At 36.6% G+C, this 27,069-nt stretch overlaps 2 protein-coding genes across 2 annotated transcripts; one reads left to right on the top strand and one right to left on the bottom strand.

Moving 5' to 3' along the window:
- Positions 1–16,383: 16,383 nt before the first annotated feature.
- LOC141692754 (uncharacterized) lies at positions 16,384–20,399 on the top strand. Its single transcript, XM_074497688.1, has 5 exons — positions 16,384–16,538; positions 16,835–16,921; positions 17,201–17,340; positions 18,472–18,906; positions 19,688–20,399. The coding sequence occupies exons 2-5, from the start codon at positions 16,892–16,894 to the stop codon at positions 20,085–20,087; spliced, it is 1,005 nt and encodes a 334-aa protein (XP_074353789.1). The 5' UTR covers positions 16,384–16,538; positions 16,835–16,891; the 3' UTR covers positions 20,088–20,399.
- A 641-nt stretch (positions 20,400–21,040) lies between these two features.
- On the bottom strand, positions 21,041–24,286 carry LOC141693905 (pentatricopeptide repeat-containing protein At4g04370). Its single transcript, XM_074499092.1, has one exon. It carries the CDS (start codon positions 24,240–24,242, stop codon positions 21,918–21,920), a length of 2,325 nt encoding a protein of 774 aa, XP_074355193.1. The 5' UTR covers positions 24,243–24,286; the 3' UTR covers positions 21,041–21,917.
- Between the last annotated feature and the right edge of the window lie 2,783 nt (positions 24,287–27,069).

Here is a 27,069-nt window from a genome sequence, read left to right as displayed (position 1 = left end):
TATCACCATGGAAAGGATTGGTTCGATTTGGTCAGAAAGGTAAGCTGAGTCTGAGGTATATAGGGTCATTCGAAGTTTTGAAGCGAGTAGGAAAAGTTGCATATGAGATAGCTCTACCCCCGCAATGGCAGCATGTTCACAATGTGTTCCACGTATCCATGTTAAAGCCATATATCCTCGATTCGAATCAAGTAATCGAATATGAACCAATCGAGCTTCAATCAGATTTGTCCTATGCGGAGCAGCCAATCCAGATATTAGATCGTAAAGAGCGAGTACTTAGGAATAAATCCATCCCTATAGTTAAAGTACTTTGGAGAAACCCTAGGGTAGAAGAGTCTACCTGGGAGTTAGAGTCAGATATGCTTGACAAATATCCTCACTTGTTTATTTAGTTGAGATTATGGGGACAGAATCTTTTTAAAGGGGGAAGATTGTAACGACTCGTATATTTTATAATATTTAAATATGTAAATTATTATGTAAATAATTAAATAATGAATTTTATATTGATTATGGTTTTAGTGTATTATTTATTATTATTTATATGTGATGGTTGGATTGCGTGGTGTGTTTGTATGATTACTTGTTGCACCCTATTATTTTGTTTTGCTTTTAAAAGTGATTTTATGACAATTTCATTTCTAAAATATTTGGATTATCTTTAAAAAAAATTATGATTTATAATCTCAATAATTATTTTTGGGATTTTATAAAATTTACAAATTAATATTTTTATGAATTATTTATTTTAGATAATTTTCTGACTGTGTTTATTTATAAAATCCATATTTAATTCCAGGAATCTTCAAAAATCATGAAACTCATATTTTATTATGTTTACAATATTCTGAGGATTTTAAAATTATTTTGGTAATTTTCGGGATTAATCTTACTCGCACATTATTTCGTTTATTCGTTGAAGCGGATACGTGTGTTGTAAAATGCTATAAAAAAATTATGGAAATTTTATTTTAGTAAGTCCAAAATTATTTGTGGTTATTCAAGACCATTTTTATAAATTTTTTTGATTAATTTTTGCACGCGATATGTATCGTTAATTTTATAACTCGGAGTATAACTCGGTACAATTCAAGTAAAAGGACCACGTGTCCTAAATTTTGGACACGCGGCCTTGCAGAAATTATTGTGGCAGTGCATTTTTTTTTTCACCTCATCCTCATTCGATTGTCTCTCCCCTCTCTACTCTCTCTCTATCGATTCTCTCATCTCTCTCTTTACCTCTCTGTTCTCTCTCCCTTCCTTCGTTTCCCTGTTCTTGCTACTTCCTTTTTCCGGTAATTGTTCTCGCCGCTCATTTTCCTGTTTTATCACCGTGTTCTTCCCGTTTTACCGCCGTTGCCGTCGATTTCCGGCGTGGTGGCGGTGGGGTGATTTGTCTTCATTTATATGCAAATATATATATGTATATGTGTGTATCTATGTGTGTATATGTGTATATGTGTGCATCTGTGTGTGCATGTGTGTGTAGTATGTGTGTGTGTTGCGGCGGCGGCCGCGTGTGGCCGTGTGGCGCCGTGTTTTTGCCCCTGTTTTCTCCGGTTGTTGTTGGGCCTCTTTCTGTTGGGCCTCTGTTGGACTAATATGTGCAGATGGGTTTGGATTATAATTTTAATTATTGATTTGTTTATTTATTGCAGGGAATTTGTTGAATAATAATTCGTGATATTAAATTCAATTCGTGCAGAAAAATGATTTTTATAATCGGTGAAGTTTTCGCGTTGGAATTCGTATAATCGAGTACCCGCGAAATTTTGCCGCCGTACCGCGATGACTAATTACGAGCGGACGGTGGACGGTGATGACCCTGTTCTGAGTCCTAAATATTTTAAATAAATAAAACAATTCGTTTAAATTATATTCAGGACTAAGTATACATTTATGTGGTAATTCGAATTGGTTTTGTTGGGATTTGACGTTGATTGATGTTTCGACGGGTATGTCTATAAACAGAGGAGTCGCTGTCCAAATTTTTCTAAAACTACTTTTAATTGCGAATCGCATGTATATATCCCGATACATGCCAAACAAACCCTGATTGCTATGTGTACTATTGCTATGTGTATATTATTATTATTCGCGTGTGTACGAGTCGGGAATTGTATCGCTGGGGAAATTAGTTTAGTGAAAATAAGTCAAGCATATCGGGTCGTTAACCTAGGTTGTTTCAATTCTGTAGGTTCGAGTCGAAGGACCCAGTAGCTGAAATCAGTTAGAGTCAAACCAGTATAGTGTAAAGCTTCGCAAGGCAAGTACCCCTGAACTAATCTTTTATAGTTCAGTATATATGAATAGTTGTTGATTTAAATTATGTACTGGAACAGAACGTTTTAAGTTACGTATTCCCCGTAGTTAAATATGTTTTACTAAACGATGTTTTGGGGAAAAAGTAACTTCTAAAAATGCCTATCTCTAGATTGTGATTAAAAATTAAAAAGGATTTTCGAATATGTGTTGTAATGGGTTAAAAAGAGATAAGTGTGGTTGATTTTGAAAACTGGATAAAAATGAATCAGATATTGGATGGTCAGTGGCGTAAGAGGTCCGTTATTAGGTAACAGCCCAGCAAGTGGTTGCTGTTAAGGCGAAAACACGCGCTAATAACACACGCAAGTATAAACGTTCCCAATTAATATAGAATACTTTCTAGTTCGTTCCCACAGAGACTCAGACTAATTATGTTCAATTAAACTCACTCACCAATGTATGATTACTTCTTAAATTAACAATATTAAAACACTCATGAGATCACAACTTCATTACTACTTCCTTCTATAGTCATTGTTATTACCCTTAGCATGCAACAGTGATGATATTAATCGAATAACATGAAACTGATAAAAGCCAACTTTCATTGTACTAATACCATTCTACCAAACATCCACAATTAAGATAGAAGTTGAATAGGCATCAATTATGTTGAGTCCCTATATGTCTACAGAAATTGACAACATAATGATTTAAGCACAAGTTATTCCTTTTGATTACACAGGGCGAATAAAACGGTTAGAGTTACCCACAAATCATGCATACTCGTACATGAACCTATGCTAGCATGGCAAGTTCTAAATATCAAGATCCACTGTCGCTTCACAAGAGATTAACACCCTATCTTATATGTTCGTGACGCACATAAGACGAATACGCACAACCAATACTAGATATCATACAATCATCATACACTAAGGTATTAAACAACTAACTAAAGAATTCCATAGTAAATCCGTTACGATCCCATGATCACGATTAGCCCATGATAGCACTCATCGTCATCATGGGTTCATATGAAAACATGATAAATAAACACAAGAGAATAATAACTAAAACTACTTATATTAAACCAGAGTACGTCACAAGAGTAAATAGGTTCAAAGTAAGAAAATTAGCATCCAACGTTACAACGAAATAAAGAATCACAAGAAAATATGCTTCCCCTTCGTCGCGGTATGCTAAAACGGTCTTATTCCTTATCTCCTTCGCTCCTTGATTAATACTACGATCCAACCCCTGTGAAACGTCTCTGAAATCTACTTATTAGAAGTCCCATAAAACCCAGAGAACAAAAATATGAGTCTAAAATATTTATTCTAAAATTCCGACCCTGCGCGGCCGCTCAGCTTTCCTGAGCGGGCGTTCAGCTTCCTGCGCTGCCGCTCAGCAGAGCTGAGCGGGCACTCAGACCCCTTCTGGAAAAATGATCTGTTTTGCTCCGTTTCTTCGCTGCAATCTGCTCCTATCTTCCCACTTGCAATGCTGAACACATGCTAAGGCTTATTTTTGATGAATTCTCTCCCGAAATGCACCTAATACCCTGAAATGCACAAACACTAGAAAAACGCATCAAATATACAAAATACTTGATTTCAAGACACCAATTTAAGCTATTATAAGACGTTCTAAGTGGTATAAAATGCCACTTATCACACCCTCAAACTTAAATCGATGCTTGTCCTCAAGCGTCACAGATTCAAAAATAAAATAAAAACATGCATGAATGCAATCTATATGAAATGCAGTGATCCCCCTTACTACGACCAAACCAACCAACTTACGACATCTCAACAAATGCAATTAGGCGAATAAAGATCAATTGAATCATACAAACTAACATACAGCCAGAAACGTGGTGTGTGCAGATGCTTAACAGATATGCTTCGAAACTAGATCAATTATCATAACTCAACTATCCTCAAGGCAATCGCATGATTATACAAAGAATAAAAATTCTAGGCATAAAGTAACTTATAACACTTCAAGAATCATAGGAGCTTGTTACGGAATCATGTTTTTATTAAAATGCTTATTTGACCGTGCAATGAGTGAGGTCCACAAAAGACTTATATAATGGCATCCATGTAGTGAGCGTTAGGTTAGCGGATCCCAGACTATAAAAGCTTTAGGTCACTAGGCACAAAGTCCCCTAAGAACTTAATAACTCGATTACCAAAGAGCCCACCCGTGATCAATTATGCATTAACTCTTTTTTTTCTTCTTTTTTTCTTCTTTTTTTTCTCTTTTTTTTTCTTTCAACTTTTTGAGCAAGTGCGTTTCGCTCCATCTTGCTCAACCCTAGACCACTCGCATAAAAATACGAGCCGGCTACTAGCCATTTGACGCCTAGCCACAATTAGCAATGAATTCCATTTTTTTACTCCATTTTTTCTTTTCATGCCTTTTATCACTAAGAACCTATTATAAAATTCTAAGCATAATCAATAGATTAACTTCAAAAACCATTAAACCATAACAACAATCTAGTCCTCAAGCATTCTCTAAGACTTAGTGAAATTACAAGTGTTTCTAGCATGCATATCACCCTACACGACTCAATCATCACTTTAACGCTATCACTACACTTGCATTAACATCACAAATCAATTGGTCAATCAGCGCAAAAGGGATCATGGTATATGCATGAGCTACATGACATGATAAACAAATAAAGCTATAAATAAAAAAAAACTATATGGCAAAAATTATGCAATTATATGAACTAAACTATCATGAATATGCAACTATATGACACACACACAAAATATTCCTTAACTACCACCCCCAAACTTAAAATCTTCACTGTCCCCAGTGAAGGTAGTAGAAAGGAACACAGGGTATACCTACTCGGAGAGATCATCATCATCATCACCCTCAGAGGGTGGTGTATCAGGAGGCGGATATGCAGAGTCCTCACCAAAAACTGGCCACTGGATGTCAGCTCCAAGGCCTCAAAAAGCAGTCCCTAGTGCAAGGGTGAGCTCCTGAGCAAAACTGCTCTACGTCTCGTACATAGCATCCATCCTCCTCGAAAGCCTCCTATACTGGGCATCAGCCATCCCAGCACCCTCCTGAGCTCTAGAAGAACCAGCCTCATCACGCCCTGGCCTCGCCATGGTAGAACCTCGTGTTGGACGCCCTCCTCGAAGACGATAACCCAGCCCATGCTCCTCGGGCTCACCACCGGTCCACTCCTGCATCGCATGCAGAGTCCCGGAATCAATAGGAGCGGCCGGCAACTGCAACTACTCATGAGACGGCCACTGAACTCCCACCGCTCGGCAAAGATTGGTAATCATGGATGCATAAGGGATGTTCATGTGCTTAGCTCCCCTCAAAAACTTCAGAATTCCTTGGTAGATGAACTCACCAAGGTCCACATAGTACTCCTCATTCAAAATTCCCCACAACAACTGTGCTCTCTCAACTGTGACCTCATATGCATGTGAAGTAGGCAGAATATTAGCAAAAATAAAAGCATTCCATCAAGGGCATACCTATTCATCGCGATCGCCGGAAAGTGACGATACTCGTTAGTCCTAGTCTTGAAGGTCCACACTGTGCCCGGCCTACAGAGAGTAGCACAAATCAAATCCAAGTCAAAATCCTCAGCAGCCTTCTCGTTCCAGTTCTCCTCCGTGGGCTTCCTCTGTCTCTGCCCAATCACACGGGGAATCGCCGCAAGGTGATAATCAACCGTCATCCCCCGGACCACAGAATACCCATTCTTCTCGGCCTTCGCGTTCGCATAGAACTCGCGAACCACGCTCATCGGCACTGCTTCAGGAGACTCACAAAAAGCAATCCACCCCTTCTCAGCAATCATAGGCAACAACTCACCATCCCTCCCCGATGGTAAGAACCCCTTCTCCTTCAAAATCGTCTTACCCAGAAGCCTAGTATACTCCTCCTCAGCAGCCCTATCATTCAAATGAGGCCTCACAGCAGTACCCCTCGAAGAATCAGCAGTAGGGACAGTGTTGCTGCTATCGATAGTCCTTGATCTCTTGGGTGCCATCGAAACTGAGTAAAAGTGTTAAAGATTTATGTTTTTGTGTTTGGGAGAGAGTTTAAGGTTTGAAAGTGTATGGGGGATATATGGGATAGGTGTATGTATATATAGGGTAGGGATTAGGGTAAAAATTGATTAGGAGTGGGTTTCGGGGTTAAAATTATGGGGTAATGGGGAAATAGGTCGTGGGTAATGGGGCTGTGTTTTATTTTTTTGTTTTTCAGCTTTTTTTTTGTTTTTATTTGGACTAAAAAAATTCTTCCAGTCGACCCCTGAGCGGGCGCTAAGGGGGCTTCTGGAAAAAAAATTTCCCGGCTCCGTTTTTCTGATTTTTTTTGTGGTTTTGGATAGGTTATTAACTTCTAAGGGTTCCTGTAATAACAAATCATGGGTTGCCTCCCACGAAGCGCTTCTTTTTCGTCATTAGCTTGACGATGCGTACCTTACTCAAGTTGACAATAAAACGGCACTAACCACTTCATGGTTTGCCGTGTCCCCATAGTAGTGCTTCAAACGCTGACCATTAATATTGAATGCTTGGTCCGGATCATTCTCAAAAATCTCCACCGCTCCATGTGGAAACACATTTTTGACAATAAAAGGTCCCGACCACCTTGATTACAACTTCCCAGGAAAAAGTCGGAGATAAGAGTTGAATAAAAGAACTTGTTGCCCGGCACGAATAACTTAGGATGTAGCTTCCTATCATGCCATCTTTTCACTTTTTCCTTGTACATTTTGTTGTTCTCGTACGCTTGGAGTCGAAATTCATCAAGTTCATTAAGCTGAATCATTCGCTTCTTTCCAGCTGCATCTAGATCTAGTTCAACTTCTTCAACGCCCAATAGGCCTTATGCTCAAGCTCCGCAGGTAAATGACATCCCTTACCATACACAAGTTGAAACGGGGACATCCCAAGCGGAGTCTTGTATGCTGTTCTGTAAGCCCAAACAGCTTCATCGAGCTTTAAAGACCAATCCTTCCTTGACGGACAAACAACCTTCTCTAAGATGCGCTTGATCTCTCAGTTAGACACTTCCGCTTGACCATTTTTTTGCGGATGATAGGCAGTAGCAACTCGATGATTCATATCGTAGCGCTGCATCATAGAAGTAAACTTACGGTTGCAGAAATGCGACCCTTCATCACTTATGATTACTCGTGGCGTTCCAAACCTTGTGAAAATCTGCTTATGAAGAAAATTCAACACTGCCTTTGCATCATTTGTCGGTAGAGCCTTGACTTCTACCCATTTTGAGACATAATTGACTGCCAGCAAGATGTACAGATTATTGCAGGACGAGACAAAAGTCCCCATGAAATCGATTCCCCAAACATCAAAGACCTCGACTTCAAGCATCACATTTAATAGCATCTCATCCTTTCTCGTAAGATTTCCCACTCTTTGGCAACGATCACACCTTAAAACGAACTGATGAGCATCCTTAAACAAAAAACGAATACGAGCTGCCATCTTTTCACCACCATAGTGTCCACCATAAACTGTGGAGTGGCAGTCTCGTAATATCCCCTCTGTCTCACAGAATGAGATACATCTCCTGATGATCTGGTTAGCTCCCTGTCTAAACAAATACGGTTCATCCCACATATACCACTTCACCTCATGTAGAAACTTCTTCTTTTGAGCTATGGTCAAATTAGGAGGCATTATATTGCTGACAAGATAATTCACAATATCTGCGAACCATGGCTCTTCCTCCTGAACTGCGAACAACTGCTCATCCGGAAAAGATTCGTTGATCAATGTCTTATCATGTGAAGTAGACTCGGGATTCTCCAATCTAGAGAGATGGTCAGCTACTTGATTCTCAGTACCTTTTCGATCCTTGATCTCTAACTCAAATTCCTGTAGCAAGAGAACCCAACGAATGAGTCTTGGCTTCGAATCCTTCTTGGAAACCAAATAGCGAATGGCCGCATGATCAGTGAATACTGTCACTTTTGTCCCAAGCAAATAAGATCGAAATTTTTCGAAACCAAAGACTATAGCCAAGAGCTCCTTCTCAGTAGTGGTGTAGTTCATTTGGACCCCGTTTAAAGTCTTGCTAGCATAGTAGACCACATGAAAGAGATTATTCTTGCGCTGCCCAAGAACTGCGCCAACCGCATAATCACTTGCATCACACATCATCTCAAAAGGCTCTGTCCAATCAGGTGTTGTAATCACTGGTGCAGTTATCAAACTCTTTTTAAGAGTCTCGAATGTCTTTAAACAGTCATCGTCAAATTTGAAAGGCACATCCTTCTCAAGCAAGTTGCACAACGGCTTAGATATCTTCGAAAAGTCCTTGATGAAACGCCGATAAAAACCCGCATGACCAAGAAAACTACAGATTCCTTTCACAGAAATAGGTGGTGGAAGATTTTCAATGACTCCCACCTTGGCTTTGTCCACCTCAAGACCCTTGCTAGAGACCTTATGCCCAAGAATAATGCCTTCACGCACCATAAAATGACATTTTTCCCAATTGAGCACCAAATTAGTTTCCACACACCTTTTGAGTATTGCACGAAGATTATTCAAACATTCATCATACGAATGTCCAAAGACGGAGAAGTCGTCCATGAACACCTCGACATTATTTCCAATCATGTAAGAGAAATAGCCATCATACATCTATGAAAAGTGGTCGGTGCGCCACATAACCCAAACGAAACTCTGCGAAAAGCAAACGTGCCAAATAGACAAGTGAAGGTAGTCTTTTCTTGATCCTCTGGTTCAATACAAATCTGATTATACCCTAAATAGCCATCCAGAAGACAATAATACTCATGACCGGCCAACCTGTCAAGCATCTGATCAATAAACGGAAGCGGGAAGTGATCCTTCCTTGTGGCCTTGTTTAACTTTCTATAATCCATGCATACTCTCCATCATGTGACTGTTCGAGTGGGGATGAGCTCGTTCTTCTCATTTGCTACCACAGTGATACTTCATTTCTTAGGTACACATTGCACGGGGCTCACCCAAGAACTGTCAGAAATAGGATAAATGATTCATGCATCTAGCCACTTCAGAATTTCTTTCTTCACCACTTCTTTCATGATAGGATTAAGTCTGCGTTGTTGCTCAACCGTCGGCTTACTACCCTCCTCTAACAGAATTTTATCATGCAATATGAAGGGATGATCCCGTTGATGTCTGTTATAGTCCATCTGATAGCCGATTTGAATTCTCTCAAAATCCTTAAGAGCTTGTCCTCCTCACTACCTGAAAGATCAGATGCAATAATCACAGGTAAAGTAGATGTATCACCTAAAAAAGCATACCTCAAGTGTTCAGGCAATGGCTTAAGCTCCAAGGTAGGTGCTTCCTCAATCGATGGTTTGAGCTTTCCTTCAGCATTTTTGAGGTCAGAAGTACCAAGAGATTCAAACGGCATGTCTAGCTTTCGCCTCCAGGGAGAAGCATTAAGATATTGTAGTTGCTCATTTCCATCCTCATCATCACTGTCAAAATCCCCCACTAAGGCCTTCTCTAATGCATTAGACATTAGCATATGATCGAGTTCTGAAGTAACCGCAGAATCAATCAAATCCACTTTTAAGCACTCCTCATCTTCTGTAGGGAATTTCATTGCTTTGAATACATTGAATGTCACATCATGATCCTGCACCCGTATTGTAAGTTCACCTTTCTGCACATCTATCAAGGTACGACCTGTAGCCAAGAAAGGTCTTCCCAAGATTATGGGAATCTTTTTATCTTCCTCGAAATCCAGAATAACAAAGTCTGCAGGAAATAAGAGCTTATCCACCTTTACTAGCACATCCTCTACTATGCCTCTTGGGTAAGTAATAGAACGATCAGCCAATTGTAGAGACATGTAGGTGGGCTTTGGATCGGGCAAGTTCAACTTTTTGAAGATCGACAATGGCATCAGATTGATGCTTGCTCCCAAATCACAAAGGCACTTGTCAAAAGACAACTTGCCAATGGTGCAAGGAATGGTGAAGCTACCTGGATCTTTAAGCTTTGGAGGTAACTTTTGCTGCAGCACAGCACTGCATTCTTTCGTTAGAGCAACGGTCTCAAGGTCATCCAGTTTCACCTTCCTTGAAAGAATACTCTTCATAAATCTCGCATAACTAGGCATTTGCTCCAAAGCCTCAGCGAAAGGTATATTGATGTGAAGTTTCTTGAACACCTCCAGAAACTTACCGAACTGCTTATCCAGCTTTTGTTGTTGCAATATCTTAGGGAAAGGTGGTGGAGGATAGAGCTGTTTCTCCTCTGTATTACCCTCAGGCAGAGTGTGTTCAACAGTAGTCTTCCTTAGTTCCGCCGCTTTCTCCTTTTCCTTAGCTTCTTCATTACCAACTTCAGCTTCTCCTTCTTTTGCTTTTTCAGCATCAATAACTTTTCCAGACCTTAAGGTAATAGCCTTGACTTGCTCTTTAGCTTCCTTCATGCCTGGCACTTCAGTGTCACTGGGAAGTGTGCCAGGTTGGCGATTAAGCACTACATTGGCTATTTGACCAATTTGATTTTCCAAGGTCTTGATAGAAACCGCCTGACTCTTGCACAACAGCTTAAGTTCCTCAAAATCAGCACTAGTGGGTGCAGCTTCACCTCCCTGTTGAGGATATGATTACCTTTGAGCATAATGCTGCGGTTGCTGGAATCCAGGTGGATTGAACTGCTTACTTACGCCTTGCTGATATAGTTGCTGAATAGCATTCTGATTATTACTCCAGCTGAAATTTGGATGATTTCTGTTGTTAGGATGATAAGTAGTTGGCACAGACTGCTGTTGTCGCGGATAATTGTTCACGTACTGAACAGATTCGTTAACAAGAGAACACTGATCCGTAGCATGAGAACCTGCACAAAGCTCGCAGACCATAGCTATCTGATTGACCCCATAGGTGGCTAGAGAATCGACCTTCATAGACAGCGCTTGGAGCTGCGCTGCAATAGCTGTGGCTGCATCAACTTCCAGAATACCTGCTACCTTCCCGGGAATCATCCTTTGAGTTGGATTTTGATGCTCATTTGCAGCCATAGTCTCAATAAGATTATAAGCCTCAGTATAGCTTTTGGCCCACAAGGCACCTCCAGCTGCTGCATCGAGCATGGGCCGAGATTGGGCCCCCAAACCATTATAGAAACCAGTGATCACCATCCAATCAGGCATTCCATGATGTGGACACTTTTTCAACATCTTCTTGTAGCGCTCCCAAGCTTCGCACATAGATTCTGTAGGTTGCTGCGCAAACTGAGTAAGAGCACTCCGCATAGCCGCAGTCCTTGCCATTGGATAAAACTTCACCAGAAACTTTTGCGCAAGATCTTGCCAATTAGTGATGGACCCAGCTGATTCAGAATGTAACCAGTCCTTAGCTTTATCCCTCAGAGAGAATGGGAAAAGCCTCAGCTTGATAGCCTCATCAGTCACACCATTATATTTGAAAGTACTACAGATCTCGACAAAATTCCTTATATGCATGTTGGGGTCTTCAGTCGCAGCACCTTCGAAAGAAACAGAATTTTGCACCATCTAAATAGTGCCCGGCTTGATTTCAAAGGTGTTAGCCTGAATAGCCGGATGAAGAACGCTTAACTGAATGTCATCAATTTTAGGCCGAGAAAAGTCCATAAGAGCTGGATCTGCCGGAACAATACGATCACCCATAATTAAAGGTTCTTTTTGCTCACTTCCTAAATCCGAATCTTCAAAATTTATCTTCTCCGGAATATTAAGAACTTCGCCTGTCTCCACAGTTGTATCTAAAGTCCTCTTGCGAGTACGAGAACGAGTTTGCATAAACGCTCGCTAAAGTACCTGAAACACAACCGGAAACAATAAGTACACACGTCTTAATCACTGAGTCCTAATGACCAATGATGGTAAGTACATAAACTAAACAAATACGCCGAGTCCCCGGCAGCGGCGTCAAAAACTTGTTAAGGCGAAAACACGCGCTAATAACACACGCAAGTATACGCATTCGCAAGTAATATAGAATACTTTCTAGTTCGTTCCCACAGAGACTCAAACTAATTATGTTCAATTAAACTCACTCACCAATGTATGATTACTTCTCAATGTTAAGACAATAACATTTAAAATTGATTAACTAATTATTAACTACAATTAACTACTATAATTAACCACTTAATTAACACTTAAATTAACAATATTAAAACACTCATGAGATCACAACTTCATTACTACTTCCTTCAATAGTCATTGATATTACCCTTAGCATGCAACAATGATGATATTAATCGAATAACACGAAACTGATAAAAGCCAACTTTCATTGTACTAATACCATTCTACCAAACATCCACAATTAAGATAGAAGTTGATTAGGCATCAATTATGTTGAGTCCCTATATGTCTACAGAAATTGACAACATAACGATTTAAGCACAAGTTATTCCTTTTGATTACACAGGGCGAATAAAACGGTTAGAGTTACCCACTAATCATGCATACTCGTACATGAACCTATGCTAGTATGGCAAGTTCTAAATCTCAAGATCCACCGTCGCTTCACAAGAGATTAACACCCTATCTTATATGTTCGCGACGCACATAAGACGAATACGCACAACCAATACTAGATATCATACAATCATCACACACTAAGGTATTAAACAACTAACTAAAGAATTTCATAGTAAATCCGTTACGACCCCATGATCACGATTAGCCCATGATAGCACTCATCGTCATCATGGGTTCATATGAAAACATGATAAATAAACACAAGAGAATAATAACTAAAACTACTTATATTAAACCAGAGTACGTCACAAGAGTAAATAGGTTCAAAGTAAGAAAACTAGCATCCAACGTTATAACGAAATAAAGAATCACAAGAAAATATGTTTCCCCTTCGTCGCGGTGTGCTAAAACGGTCTTCTTCCTTATCTCCTTCGCTCCTTGATTAATACTACGATCCAACCCCTGTGAAACGTCTCTGAAATCTACTTATATAGAAGTCCCATAAAACCCAAATAACTCAGAAGTTGGAAGCCAAACAAAAATAGGAGTCTAAAATATTTATTCTGAAATTATGACCCTGTGCGGCCGCTCAGCAGAGCTGAGCGGGCGCTCAGACCCCTTCTGGAAAAATGATCTGTTTTGCTCCGTTTCTTCGCTGCAATCTGCTCCATCTTCCCACTTGCAATGCTAAACACATGCCAAGGCTTATTATTGATGAATTCTCTCCCGAAATGACTAATACCCTGAAATGCACAAACACTAGAAAAACGCATCAAATACACAAAATACTTGATTTCAAGACACCAATTTAAGCTATTATAAGACGTTCTAAGTGGTATAAAATGCCACTTATCAGTTACGTAAGAGGCTAAGTCGGATGCGCGCATTGGTAGGCCGCTTAGTCCAGCATAACAGAAACTTAGCTAGTCTCTGAGTTCCGGAACAAAAATTATGGTGGGATAGATTGATCAGCTGTTCCTAGAATTCATCCACTTTTATATCTGACTTTGGTTTAGTGGTTCCCGTAACGGAACAAATAGTTTGTGGTCCCCGTAACGGGACAGATGATTTATGGGTCCAGCAATGGACAGTGGTTTTGAAAAGGAAATAGCATGCTAAAATTGGACTCTGGTATTTTAACACAACACGCTACAGATGATATTGTTTTTCAGAGCATGCTAGTTTTGATATCCAGTTAGAACTGTTTTACCTATTTTCGTAAACCAGTGTTGATATATGTTCCTATATTGTTTTATATATACTGTTTTATTTGTTATTCATATGGAGGTATTGTTGAACAATTGATTGCTCACCCTTGCAGCTTATTTTGTACTTATTTATTGCAGATGTCTAGAAGACCAGGTCAACGTAGAGTGTCAGCCCCCTCCGGTCCCAGCTCCTCTGAGATAGTTTGTATCAGACCTTGAGGTCTGATGAGCTGCTGTAATAAATTAGGACGGCGGATCATGGAATAAATTAATGTTGTGTTGTAACCTAAATAATACTTGAACCTGCATCGGCTCCTGGTTTGGGATCGTGATTTATAATAAAGTTTATTTGGTAAATTATATTCGTAGTTTATTATATTTTGGTGACATCAGCCCTGACCCCGGGGTTGAGGCCGTCACATTATATATTTAAATAAATGTCAAAACTTATATCATTAGAAAATATATTTTATCCTTTTTAAAATATATTTTTAAATTTATTAAAATGATACATAAATTTATCTTAATCATCGGTCAAAATATGGTCAACTTGACTATATAATAGTCAAAAGTGGACACATAATATGAGATGGATGGAGTATAATATTATTGTACCTTTATAATAAATAAATATATCTAATATTATTGTCCTTTTATAATATAAATAAATCTATACTATACTATTATAAGTGAAACATGGTTTCATTTGGTTGGTTGGTTAACACCTTCCTATTTTAGTATGTTAACACCTTCCAAAATAAAGTGTAAACAAATTTAATTTTGTTAAAAAAAATTAAATCATGTATCTGATATAACTACAAACTCTATAAATTATTATTCAACTTGAGATTTCTAATCGTGCTCAACTTCTTTCTTATCTCTTTTGTAGGAAAACAAAAATCTTCCAGTTTTTTTTGTAATTCAAATTATAATATAACAAAATAATTAATAAATCAAGAAAAAAATAAAAAAAACAATATTTAAAAAACAATACCTAATCATCGACATACACCATTATTTTTCAAGACTTCCACTTTCCAATAATCTCTGCACCAACAAAGCGACTTATAAGTTGTAGTAGCAAGAACATTTTAAAATTTTAACTATCTAAATTTTGAATCATTCAATAATATAATACATACAAGATAATATGTAAATATTTTAACTTCATTAATCTCAATAACATATAAATAGTCTCTTTTACAAATTATTTTTATAAAATAATAAATATATAGTTAGTCTGTGCATCGCACGGATTATAGACTAGTATATATAATAAGCATTTATGTAGCAATGTTGTAAATGGTTGGATGCAACCGTTTATTATTTTTCTGTCAATGACTAAGATAATTTAAAATTTTATCTAGATATATGACCAAAAAATAGAAATTATAGTTCATGGTTCAGATTTACTAAAATTGTATTTTGAAGTAATATTATCAACGTGAAACTTATTTATTAATTCATTTATTGATGTATTGAAAATTGTAAACCGCCCTCACTAAAATTTATTATTTTCTTAAATAGTTTAAACCGCTCAAACCGCTTAAACCGCACCACACCTCATTTTCATGATTTGGTTAGCACGGTGTAAGATTTACGCGGTGCGGTTGCTTTTTGAGAATTTGGACAAACCACACCCACAGCTTGGTTTGCAGTTTGGTCCAAATCCCACCACGCCGCACCACGAACACCCCTCCTATATTATATTTTTCTAATTTTTTTTTAATTTTTAGCCTATAAAATAATACAAAAATAAGTATTTGTAAATATGTTTTCTCGATATGTTCTTAGAATTATTGTGTTATTTATAATTAAGTAAAGGAGAAGATGAGGCGGTGAGGTAGCGTCTATCATGTCGTTTCAATCTATTTTCATATTTTTTCTAATTTTTATATTATTGAATAGAACGAATATTACATTCATTATTGACTAATAAATAATATAATTTTATGATTTTAGATTTGTCCGTGAGAGAGCGACTCATTACAGTAAACATACTTAACGAGAAAATGATTTTTTAAACTTTTTAATTTATTATATTTATTTATTATTCATAATTTCAGAATAATCAAGAGTAGACAAGAAATCCAGAAAATAAAAAAATTAAATATTATTTTAGAAAGTCACCGCGGAGAGCGACTTAATAAACTAGTTATATATATTAAGTGATACTTTTTACTTGTAATTGAACGCATTACAATTATCAATTTATCTATTTTAATACTAATATATAAAAAATCTAACATTAATAATTTTAATATAACCAGGCAGAAACTAATCCGATAAGTTTTATTAAATAGGAGCAGTAAATCTTTTTATAAAATTCACTGAGCGCACACAAAAATCTACCGACCTATCCAAACAGAGCCCTTTTCTTTTTTTCCTTTCTCTACGAGAAAAATTACAATACGATGCACACAACAATACATACTTTTATTTCATTTTCTCAATCAAACAGATAGATAGCAAAAAGGATATATACAAGATAAAAGTCGGCGAAACAGCTTTACAAAACTCCGGTGGAACCTTCTTCTTCTTTCTCCGGTACCTTCTCCTCCTCCTTTTCAATACCCATTTTTTTATTTTCTTCATTTTCGTTTTTTTTTTAATTTTTTCTAATGTTGTATATATGTAAATTAATTTGGGATAAAGTTGAATAAGCCGAGAATCAAGAAACTGTGACATGGGTATTGTTTATATACATGATATGCAGACACCCTTTTGTTATATTTGTGTATTTGTATTAGTTTAGGGAGTTCTTTTGTATTCGTGCGTCATAATGAGTTCTTTTTGTTTAATATGTTTTGTTTGTTTTGTGGGTGATTTTTGGTTTTGGATAGGAGGTGGAATTTAGAATGCTGCAGGGTGGACTATTGGGTCTTTGAGGTTGCGATATAATGGCAGCTTTGGTTACCCATCAGATGCAGGTAATTGAAATATCTGAAATTGTTTTCTTTTGTTTGTTTCGTGTGTTGAGTTGCTGATATTTAGAATTTCCTCTTCCTTTTATGTGTGTATTCTGTACTCATTGTCTTTCTGCATTTTGGAATTTGTTTTCGTTGAGCTGGTCCGTTTATATTTGCATTGGTATATATTGTATTGAAACTGTATCTCTAGATTGAGAATTTCTTTTCGTGTTGCAAAATGCTTCTTGAGAAGCTTGTCTTATTGGTCAATTTTTTTCTCTTTTTAACTTTTGCAATCAGGGTTCTTGTGCTACATTCCCTACACATTTTGTACAAAGGAACAATATTTGCGAATCAAGGCAAATTGGACGGTTTCTGTCGGTTGTTCGGGGAACAGATAACTTTATTTCCTTGCAATGCAAGTACATACCTTTTCTGCGGTAAGAAGTTTCTCTAACATCACCCTTTATAAAATTAACGGTGTTTTCTATATTGTTGAATATGAATTGTTATTATTTGTACCCTGTGTGATGCCTGTAAGAATGTTTATAGGAGGGAATAAATGAGTGGGTCCTGCCGAGGTAAATAGATATTAAAATAGTTAGATTGTCAGGAATTAACCAAATTCATAATTGGGTATTTTAAAAGATTCTAAGACCTCAGAAGTCATCAAAGGCCATGATATTGGATGATGAACAGTGGGGAGCTTAGGGAAAATACTTTTTTTATAGGAAGTTGCTATCTTCTTTTCATCTCCTAAATATAGATAGGTAGGAATAAAGTTTTGAAACATATAGGTCAATGAATAATATTCGCAATTAACTGATTGTCTGATAGCGGCCAAATTGCTGATCGCACAGGTGAATGAATAAAGACTTTCTTAAAATATATGGAGAGTTAATATAATGGGAATCCTTGCACCTTGCTTTGCTTTGTCCATTTACACATTAGTTAAGATTTAAAGTAGATTCCTAAATTGCTGGATGATCTTCATAACTAGGCAAACGATAAATTGTTCAAATTTTCTATCCGGTTTTTCCTTAAAGAAAATATCTTAATTAAGGTTTTAGTTTCAATTGATGGATCGCGGTTCACGTCTTCAATCATTCTCAAGTTTGTCATTACTTCTCTCTTCCTCTCTTCATTTAATGTGCTTCAAACCTTCTGTCTCATTTTGTTCAACTCTGTACTATTGTATTTTTGATAGCTTGGCTATCTACTTATGATCTATTTATACTCTATATGGCTTTAAAATTGCTTTGTTTAACCATTAGAGAATCATTACATTTACAATAACTATTTTATGCTCAAATGTAATACATTATCCTAATATTAATATTCTTGAGAACCACCCTGTTTTTGCAGAGAGCACTGCCTGATGGTATCGAAATTGATTCATTTTTTTTGTGGGAACTAGGTCATTATGATGTAGGTTATAGTATGCATGTAACACGTATTTGCATATATATGGTATAGCTGAGTGGGTATATGTTTTTAGAGATATGTATTTGTCTATACTTTAGTCTATTGCTTGTATACATATTGATGCTGAAGAAAATTGTTGTTATCAGTGTAGGAGCTCCATTTTTCCTAGGACCGGCGAAGGAATTAAAAATTACATGTTTTAAAGGCACAGGGCAAAGTGAGGACTCCAGTGGTGCATTTGGGTCCAAGTATCAAAAGAACTCTGTCAAGCTTTCTTATGTGCAGCAGGGAAGTGAAGAAACCCTAACTGAATTGTCTCAGGATGTTCCAGGCCCGTCAAGTACTGCAAAGGCCACAGAAGGATCACAAGCTATACAAAGTTTATTTAGAAATTGGTTGACATTGTTGAGAACACCCTCTCCAGATCAAGTGGTTGATGAACCCTTAGAGAAACCGGCATCAGAGGAGAAGACAGAAACTGAAGACAAGATGCAAAAGAATGGAAGTAGCGAGATTTTAAAAGCTGTTTGGTACTCCTTCTGGGGTCTGGATGCAATGATAAAGATGCCTTTACTAGTATTGTAAGTATGATTTATATCTTTCTGTCAATATATATATGTGTGTGTGTGTGTGTGTGTGTGTGTGTGTGATAGAGTCTTTTTAAGTGTAATATATGGATCTATATATATATATATCTTCTTTTTTTTTGTCGGAATATATATATATATATCTGTGTCTGTGTGTGATAGAGTGTTTATAAGTGTAATATATGGATGGGATTCTGAGACTTTTTTCGAGCGGTGCTACTCTTTGGTCCCTCTAATTCTTTGTCAGCTTGCAGTATTTTCATTCTGTGATACGAATATTATTGTCGTAATTTAAGAAAAACAAACATTTTTTGAAAACTTTTAAACCTTTTCACCTTCATATTCTCAAATCAATCATTTTTAGTGTGTAGTGGAGAGAGACTATCTTATCGGATGTCAAGTAGATTGACTAGTAGCGACCTGTGTTTTAGTGGAGAGAGACTATTTTAACGGATGTCAAGTAGATTGACTAGTAGCAACCCTCTGCCTCTTGGAGAAACAGTTAAAAGTTCTTAATTGTAGAAAAAGAAGTGTATTAATAGATATGGATAGTCATTATATGTTTTACCATGTACTTTTTAGAACTGAAGTACAGTTGGAACCCTTTTTGTTTTCTGTGGTGTCGTATTTTATTTGTTTGATGTTTACAATAGTAGTATGATGTATAACTCTGTGTGCCTAGGCACATTTGATTTTTTTTGTTGCAAGCTCTAATAATTTCAAATTACCAGGATAGTTTTACTCATTTTTATCATGTTATTTGTTCTTGTTGCAGTGTGCCTTTGTTCTTGGTAGTCAATGTAGTTCATGGAGCTGCAGTATCGAAGGAGTTGACCCCTTTGTGGATTATAGGTCCTATAATTGTTTCCGTCTATGTCAAGATGTTCCGGGCTATATGTGCACTCTATGTGTTTGCCTTCAAGAGAACTCTCAAGATAATTAAAGATATGCCTGCCTACTATGCAGTTGCATGCAGACTTACTGCCCCTGGGAAGCTCAAGGAAGCCCTAAGTGAAATGTTGGATACCAAGAACTTGGATTTTAAAGATATATCTAAAAGAGTGAAGAAAGACTTCAGTAACTGGTTAGTGGAAAAATATCTGGACTTCATTGAATCAATCTGGCCTACTTACTGCCGGACAATCAGGTTTATGAAGAGGGCAAACCTCTTATAGGATTGTGAATTGTAAAGGATATCATGCATGCAATTTTGTTCTTTTATGGTGCGAAATCCTTGTAAAAAGAGGTTGAGATTGTGGGGGAGCCTTTCGGAGCTGAGATTCTGGTTCTATCGAGTTGATGTTTTTAGGAAATGCATACCACATTTCTGTAGTCAGACCTATGTTGAATGCTGTTTTACGTTCCCCCATGTATCTTCTAGATGTTTCTTTGGATAGAACTTGTATAATTTTACCGTGTACTTTTAAAAGTTGTCTTCCATATATCATATCAGGTTTAATCAGAAATCTTGTGGATTTTGTTTTGGATATGGAATAGATGCATTCTAGCTCCTCCTTTCTCTGATAGCTTCCCCTCAAGCAATCGGATCTATCTTGATGAAGGCATTTGTTTGTACATTACATATATGGTTCTTGTTTGGTGACTTGCCAAATTCTGCAACCCTTAAACCTGTCTAATTGTTTCATATTTTCACAGCTGTGATAAAACATTTCAGCTAGTACCAACAAGATTTGAAAAATACTGTGTATTTGGTGCATCTGAGACCCAATTATGCCCTGTCTGCTTTTTTTTGCTAAGCATAATTTATAAGAACTCAACAGAAAAAACGTATCACCAAGGGCATACACCTGGAAAGAGAGGGCTAAACTTTTCACTCTTTTGAAAAAAGAGTTGTCAACACAACTTTGCAGACAAAACCCATATTATATGGAATACATCACCTAGTAAATCAATGCTAATAACAAGGAATTCTTAACAAACTGATATTGGAATTGCTTACAAGAAAAGAGCTTAGCTCTAATAGCGGCTTTAATTATGCCTTGTGTCTATCTGCAGAATCCTCTATATTGTTTCTAATCTCTTCTATTTGTGGTGCTGGAATGTTTCTGTTCAGCGTGCAAGGCTAATGTTTACAAGATTGCTGTGCTTTATTGCAGCAAGCGGCATATAGCATATGAAATTATGATTTCATACATCGTGTACAGCTAATGTTTACAAGGTGCTTTGCTTTATTGCAGCAAGGAGCACATAGCATATGAAATTATGACTTCATATGTCGTCTACAGCTGCAGATTTGCAGTTCCTCAGATTTAGAAATGATGAATTTCATCATGTCTGCGGCAGGTACTAAACATGAACCACTTACCACAGATCAAGCCATTCAAAGAAATTGCAGTAGAATCTTAGGATTCGTAAGCCGTTAGCTCACAGTTGTTTAGAGACCTAGCAGACTGCGGTGGCAAGGGAAGATATATTTCATCTCCCACATCACCTAGCAAAAGCTATATGATTAACCTTTAAACTCTTACAAGGTACACTAATAACCCAGAAACTTCTTAAAGTTGTCAAATCTTTGCATTCTGCTAGGATTGGTAAGAGGATAGGTTGAGTGTCATTTATTCCCCAGTAAGTATGATTGTTAAATGGCATTATTGGTGAGCAAAATTACTCAACCAAAATCCGATGTCAATTTTTGCTATCAAAGCTAGCGTCATCAGACTGAATCAAAATCACCCTTTTAAGTGTCAGCTTTACCAAGTATCGCTTTCTAATTACCAATACTGAAATTTTTTTGTTTCACTATTCTAGATCACAGCTGGTTTGATAAAAAGAAAGCTTCATTTTGCGGACGATGATACAAAATATTACCACGTCTGATCTTCCGATATTTTCCAGCTTAGCTTAGCTGTATCAACAGCCGGAGCACATTTTAGCGTAACACTGACCACAATTCTGCATCTGCACTGGTAAAAATTGCACTACGTGTAAGTATTTATAATCAGGTCAGCACCCCAACAAACAGTAAGCACCTATAACATGGTTTTTCAGGACTCAGCAGTCAGTAGTTCTTGCATGAGGAAGCTATCATTTTTACATGTTCTTAATTCTTCAATGAATGTTTCCTCAGGGTTGATAATGTTAGGTTTCCTAATTTCTTTGCTCAAAAACATTAAGAGCGCTACAATTTCTTCATACAGTGGATGTGTACTGTGATCTGTGAAAAATGTTGTGATAGTCCCTTGTAATTCAAAATAACTCCAGCCAGGAAGTTTTTTCAGGCCTTGAGACCTCATCTGAATCAAAGCCTCACCAACATCGTCCCATCTAGATGTGGAAGCATAACTGTGAGCCAGTTGCATATAGTTTCCAGCATCACCAGGCTGCAATGATAGAATTTCTTGAGCTATAGTGTCACCAAGCTCTGCTTTGCCATTGTTACGACAAGCATCAAGTAGTATGCCTAAAACATCAACTACTGGTTCAACAAACATTTTCTTGTAAAATTCATGCGCATCTTCCACCCTACGAGCTCTACAGAGGAGATCAACAATGCAAGCACAATGCTCTGCTTTTGGTTCGAGCTGGAAATCCATTGTCATTGTGTGGAACAACCTTATACCATGATCAACGAGCCCGTTGTGACTACAGGCAGAGAGAACAGATAAGAAAATGACATGGTTAGGTCTTAGGCCAGTTTTGAGAAACTCCTCATACAGCTTTAGAGCTGTTTGTCCTTTACCATTACTACCATATCCAGAAATAATTGTGCTCCAAGAAACCACATCATGCTGTAACATTCTGTCAAAACACCTTTTTGCACTTTCTAGCTTACCACACTTGGAGTACATATCAACTAAAGTTGTATCAACCAAGATGCATGATCCTATGGCATTCCGAATGAAAAAACTATGAATCCACTTTCCCTGATGGTATGCCCCAATGGACGCACAAGCTTGGAGAAGGGAGACAACAGTTATTGAGTCCGGTCTTTCGAGGGCTAACCTCATTTCATTTAATAAACACATAGCTTTATATAAGTCCCCATTCTGTGCATACCCGGAAACAATAGCATTCCAAGAAACAATGTCCCTTTTGTCCATCAAATTAAAAACTATACAACTTTTCTCTAAATGGCCACACTTTGAATACATTGTTACCAGAGAGTTCTGAGTAGAGACTTCCCTAGGCATTTCTTGCCTTATCATGTAAGCATGAATTGAGGTCCCCAAATCGAGGGCGCCCATGTGAGCACAAGCAGCGAGAGCACAAGCTACCGTAATAGAAGATGCCATAACTCCAGAACTCAACATTTCTCGGAACAAAACAACTGCCCTGTGCGCAAAATCATTCTGTACAAGACCCGAGATCATTGTTGTCCACAACATAGTGTCCTTGTCTAGTGTTTGTTTAAATATAGTATATGCATAATCTAAATTTCCAAATTTTAAGTACATAGAAATAAGCAATGTTTCAACCTGTACATCTAACTCAAAACCAGAAGTTAATATATGAGAATGCACCAACTTTCCCACAATAATATTATTCTGTCTTGCCGTAGCAGACACCAATGCTCCAAAAGTCTGATGATCAGGTTCCATGCCTTCCAACGTCATTCTATTAACAAGCAACTTCACTTCTCGTACATTCCCTGTCAAAGCATACCCTGAAATCAAAGAATTCCATGAAACAATATCTTTCCTATCCATCAACTCAAACAACTCCCTAGCATCCTTAACTCTCCCACATTTCCCCAACAAACTCACCAACGAATTCAATACAGCTAAATCAAAATCAAACCCACACTTCACTACACAACCAAACAAACACTCTACATTTAAAACATCCTCACAAACACCCGACAACAACGCCAACATAGTAACCGAACTAGGCCTAACTCCCTCATAAACCATCCTCTTAAACATACAAAATGCAGTACCCATTTTCCCAATTTTCGCATAGCACCCAATCATGGCAGTCCACGGGACCACATTCCTCTCGGACATTTGATCAAACACATGGTGTGCATGTACCGTGTACCCAAATTTTGCATAGAAATTGATCAAAGAAGACGCAACATAAGCATCTGAAGAGAACCCATTAACAATAATCTGCTGATGAAAAGAAACCCCATGTGAAAAAAGATTAAGAAAAGTGCAAGATTTGAGTAGACCAGGATATGTATAGGCATCTGGACATACATTATTGGGTTGAAACATGGAAATGTATGCATGAAGAACATGGGTGTGGGCCCCTTGGGAGGACAGACGGTTGATAACTGAGTTGTAATAATGTGTAGTGTATTTTTGAGGTTGTGAAAGAGCTTGTTTGAGCTTGTTCATGGCTTCATGCTTGAAGCCAGCAAGAAGCATGTGTTCCTGCTTTTAAATTGTTTTCGCCCTGTCGTGCCAAAATGTGCTACTGGAGTTCGATTCTTAAAAAATTTGAATTCGTCTCGAAAATAATTGAGCTGAGCTTGAATTTTTTAATTTTTTACCGCCGCCGAGTTCGAGATTCAAATTATTCGGCTCGTAAGATTTGTGAGTTTTATCGAGCCTTTATTATTTTTAATTTTTTTTATTATACATATTTTTTCACGTAAATATTTAATATTTTTATATATTATTTATTTATTATCAAGTCAAACTCGAGTCGAACCGATCATATTTTGAATTTTTGTTAATATTTAATGAATTAATCGAGTTTTCGAGCCGAACTCGAGCCTAACAAACATTTTACGAGCCGAATTTTAAACTTAAAATTAAAGGTTCGATCGAGTTCGAGCTCGAATCTGAATTATTTTAATGGAGCTCGAGCCTGTCAGCCTGGACAGTGACTCGATTACCCCCGTTCCGCCCATTAGGCTCTCCAGAGAAAGAAGTTGACACAAATCCCCAAAATAAAATGCAAATAAAGATCCTGACAAAAAATGCAAATAAAGAAAAAATTCTTTTATATTTGGTGGGAAACTCGTGATTAATTTTTTACACTTTTTGTAGACTAATAAATTATTATTTTTTAAGTTGAAAAACATGTTTACAAAGAACGATTAAAATAAAAAATAAAGTCGACAATTACGTAAATACGCATACTTAATGAAAGTGATTAATTTTACCGATTTGGTCACTTGAATGCGTATTCAGCAATACCCTGTCTCCTCACTAATTTTTATCCTTGTTTTTCCCCAATCATTCTGTCATGATCTTGATACTTGTTTAGGATTTTTGTTAAAATTAAACAAAGAAAGGCAAGAACGGGAAGGAATTGCAGAAAGTAAAAGATAAAAACAAACATTGAATTCATTTCATTTCATAAAGCATAGACATAACACTACATAGCTATATATAAGAGTTTTCAAAGTTGTTTCAGTTTAACTAATAAACTAGTTTTATATCCCGTGCGAGGCACGGACATTTTCTAAACTCACATGTTAATTAACAATATACATATTATATAAATGAAATATAAATTATATTGTAAAATACATCTTTTTTCTATTTTATATCAGACAATTAATATATAATATTCGTAAAAGTTGTACTTGTTTAAGTTGACCGATTTTTTATAACTCGTGCAATGCATGAGCATGTCTAGATTGCGCGTTTTTAATTACAGTTGTTAGCAGTGTATTCGTGTTGTTTTCAGGTGAATTGATAAAATTAACTTATTTATATGATATAAGTAGTTTTTGACTTTCTGGGGTGTGGTTATATCGATGCAAAACAAGTTTTTTGACATTTAATATTAAGGTGAAACAATAGAGAAATGTAGTGGTGTTCAATACCCGAAATATGAATAAATAATTATTTAAATACCTAATGAATTTAAATGCTAAAAATGCGATAAATGAGGTTCGTGATTGTTGATCTTGACCGGAAGTATGTATTGTTAGACTAATGATCCCATCAATTCGAAGTATATGTAATATTAATGATCCTCGAGTTTTTTCAACCCTTTTTCTTATATGCATGAAAGTTCAATATTTGTTATATATTAATACGGTTAAAAAAATTATGCATTATATCGTCTATACCTTTAAAATTTCAATATAATCATTGTTTATGTATAGTTTTAACCATTTTATGAAAATTATGCTTTTTTATAATAGTTCCCACATTGTTAGAATAAAAAATAATTTCTACTATTTGTGCTTCGATCTTCGTACGCTAATATTGTGCCCGTTTGGGTAATCTTAAAATAAGTAACTTATGATTTAAAATAAATAAGTATACAAGTGATAAGTAGATGAATGCTCATAAGTAATCTAAGTTATCTATGTGTTTGGTTAATTTTACTTATAAGTCATAATTTTTTTTCACTTAAATGAACTAAAATAAATGACTTTTACATATAATTATCTTAATTCGTAAATTTTAAGTTAGATTGACAATAAAAAATAGTTATTTTAAAATCAAAGTTAAAAAAATTAAAATAAGTTGAGAAAAAGTATATCGTTGCTAACATTCAACTTATCAGCTTATAAGTTGTAAATTCGACTTATAAGTTAGACAGCCAAACACTCGTCAATAAATTATAACGGACTTATAAGTAAATAAGCTGACTTAATTAGATAGCCAAACAGACCCATTATTTTTCTCCTTAAAAATGTATTTAATTTATTTATATGGTTATAAATTGTTATTATTAAATAATCAAGTAGTAATAAATATACGTAATAATGAGACATAATACTTAATACAAATATATTAAGTTAGAGATAATTAATACATGTATATTAAATTAAAATAATTATTAACATACAATAATGAGGGGCAGTTCAATAATTTTAATATGATTAAATTGTGTCATCCAACCCCTATTTGCTCTGTTATATATATAATAGACGGGTTAAAAGCCAACAGTTTCCCTTTGGGTAATCACGTGCAAACAATCCATGCGAATGCGAATTAGAATGGCTATGTGTAAGAGTTGTTCAGTAAGATTCAAACCACAAGTTACATGAAACTTCAAACCAAGAGCTAACACTACTTTGAATACCTCACATGCCTGAATAAATAAATGTACAATACTTTGAATACCTCACATGCCTGAATAAATAAATGTACAAGTTGTAGCATATCAAGAGATATAGTTTGTTGAATCAATTTCACCATCGGGGTTTTCACGAGAATTTAACTTTTCACCCTGGGCATAATAATAACTCAAAAATTCATATTGTACTTGATCAAACAGTCCACC

Source organism: Apium graveolens, chromosome 10, assembly GCF_009905375.1.
Source record: "Apium graveolens cultivar Ventura chromosome 10, ASM990537v1, whole genome shotgun sequence".
Taxonomy (NCBI): domain Eukaryota; kingdom Viridiplantae; phylum Streptophyta; class Magnoliopsida; order Apiales; family Apiaceae; genus Apium; species Apium graveolens.
The sequence above is the reverse complement of the archived record's forward strand: the minus strand, read 5'-3'. Positions and strand labels throughout refer to the sequence as shown.

Coding starts and splice junctions, on each gene's coding strand:
- LOC141692754 (XM_074497688.1), top strand. CDS start 16,892: ATGGCAGCTTTGGTTACCCATCAGATGCAG. Junction 17,341..18,471: donor AAGTACATACCTTTTCTGCG/GTAAGAAGTTTC, acceptor TGTTGTTATCAG/TGTAGGAGCTCCATTTTTCC. Junction 18,907..19,687: donor AAGATGCCTTTACTAGTATT/GTAAGTATGATT, acceptor TTCTTGTTGCAG/TGTGCCTTTGTTCTTGGTAG.
- LOC141693905 (XM_074499092.1), bottom strand. CDS start 24,242: ATGCTTCTTGCTGGCTTCAAGCATGAAGCCATGAACAAGCTCAAACAA.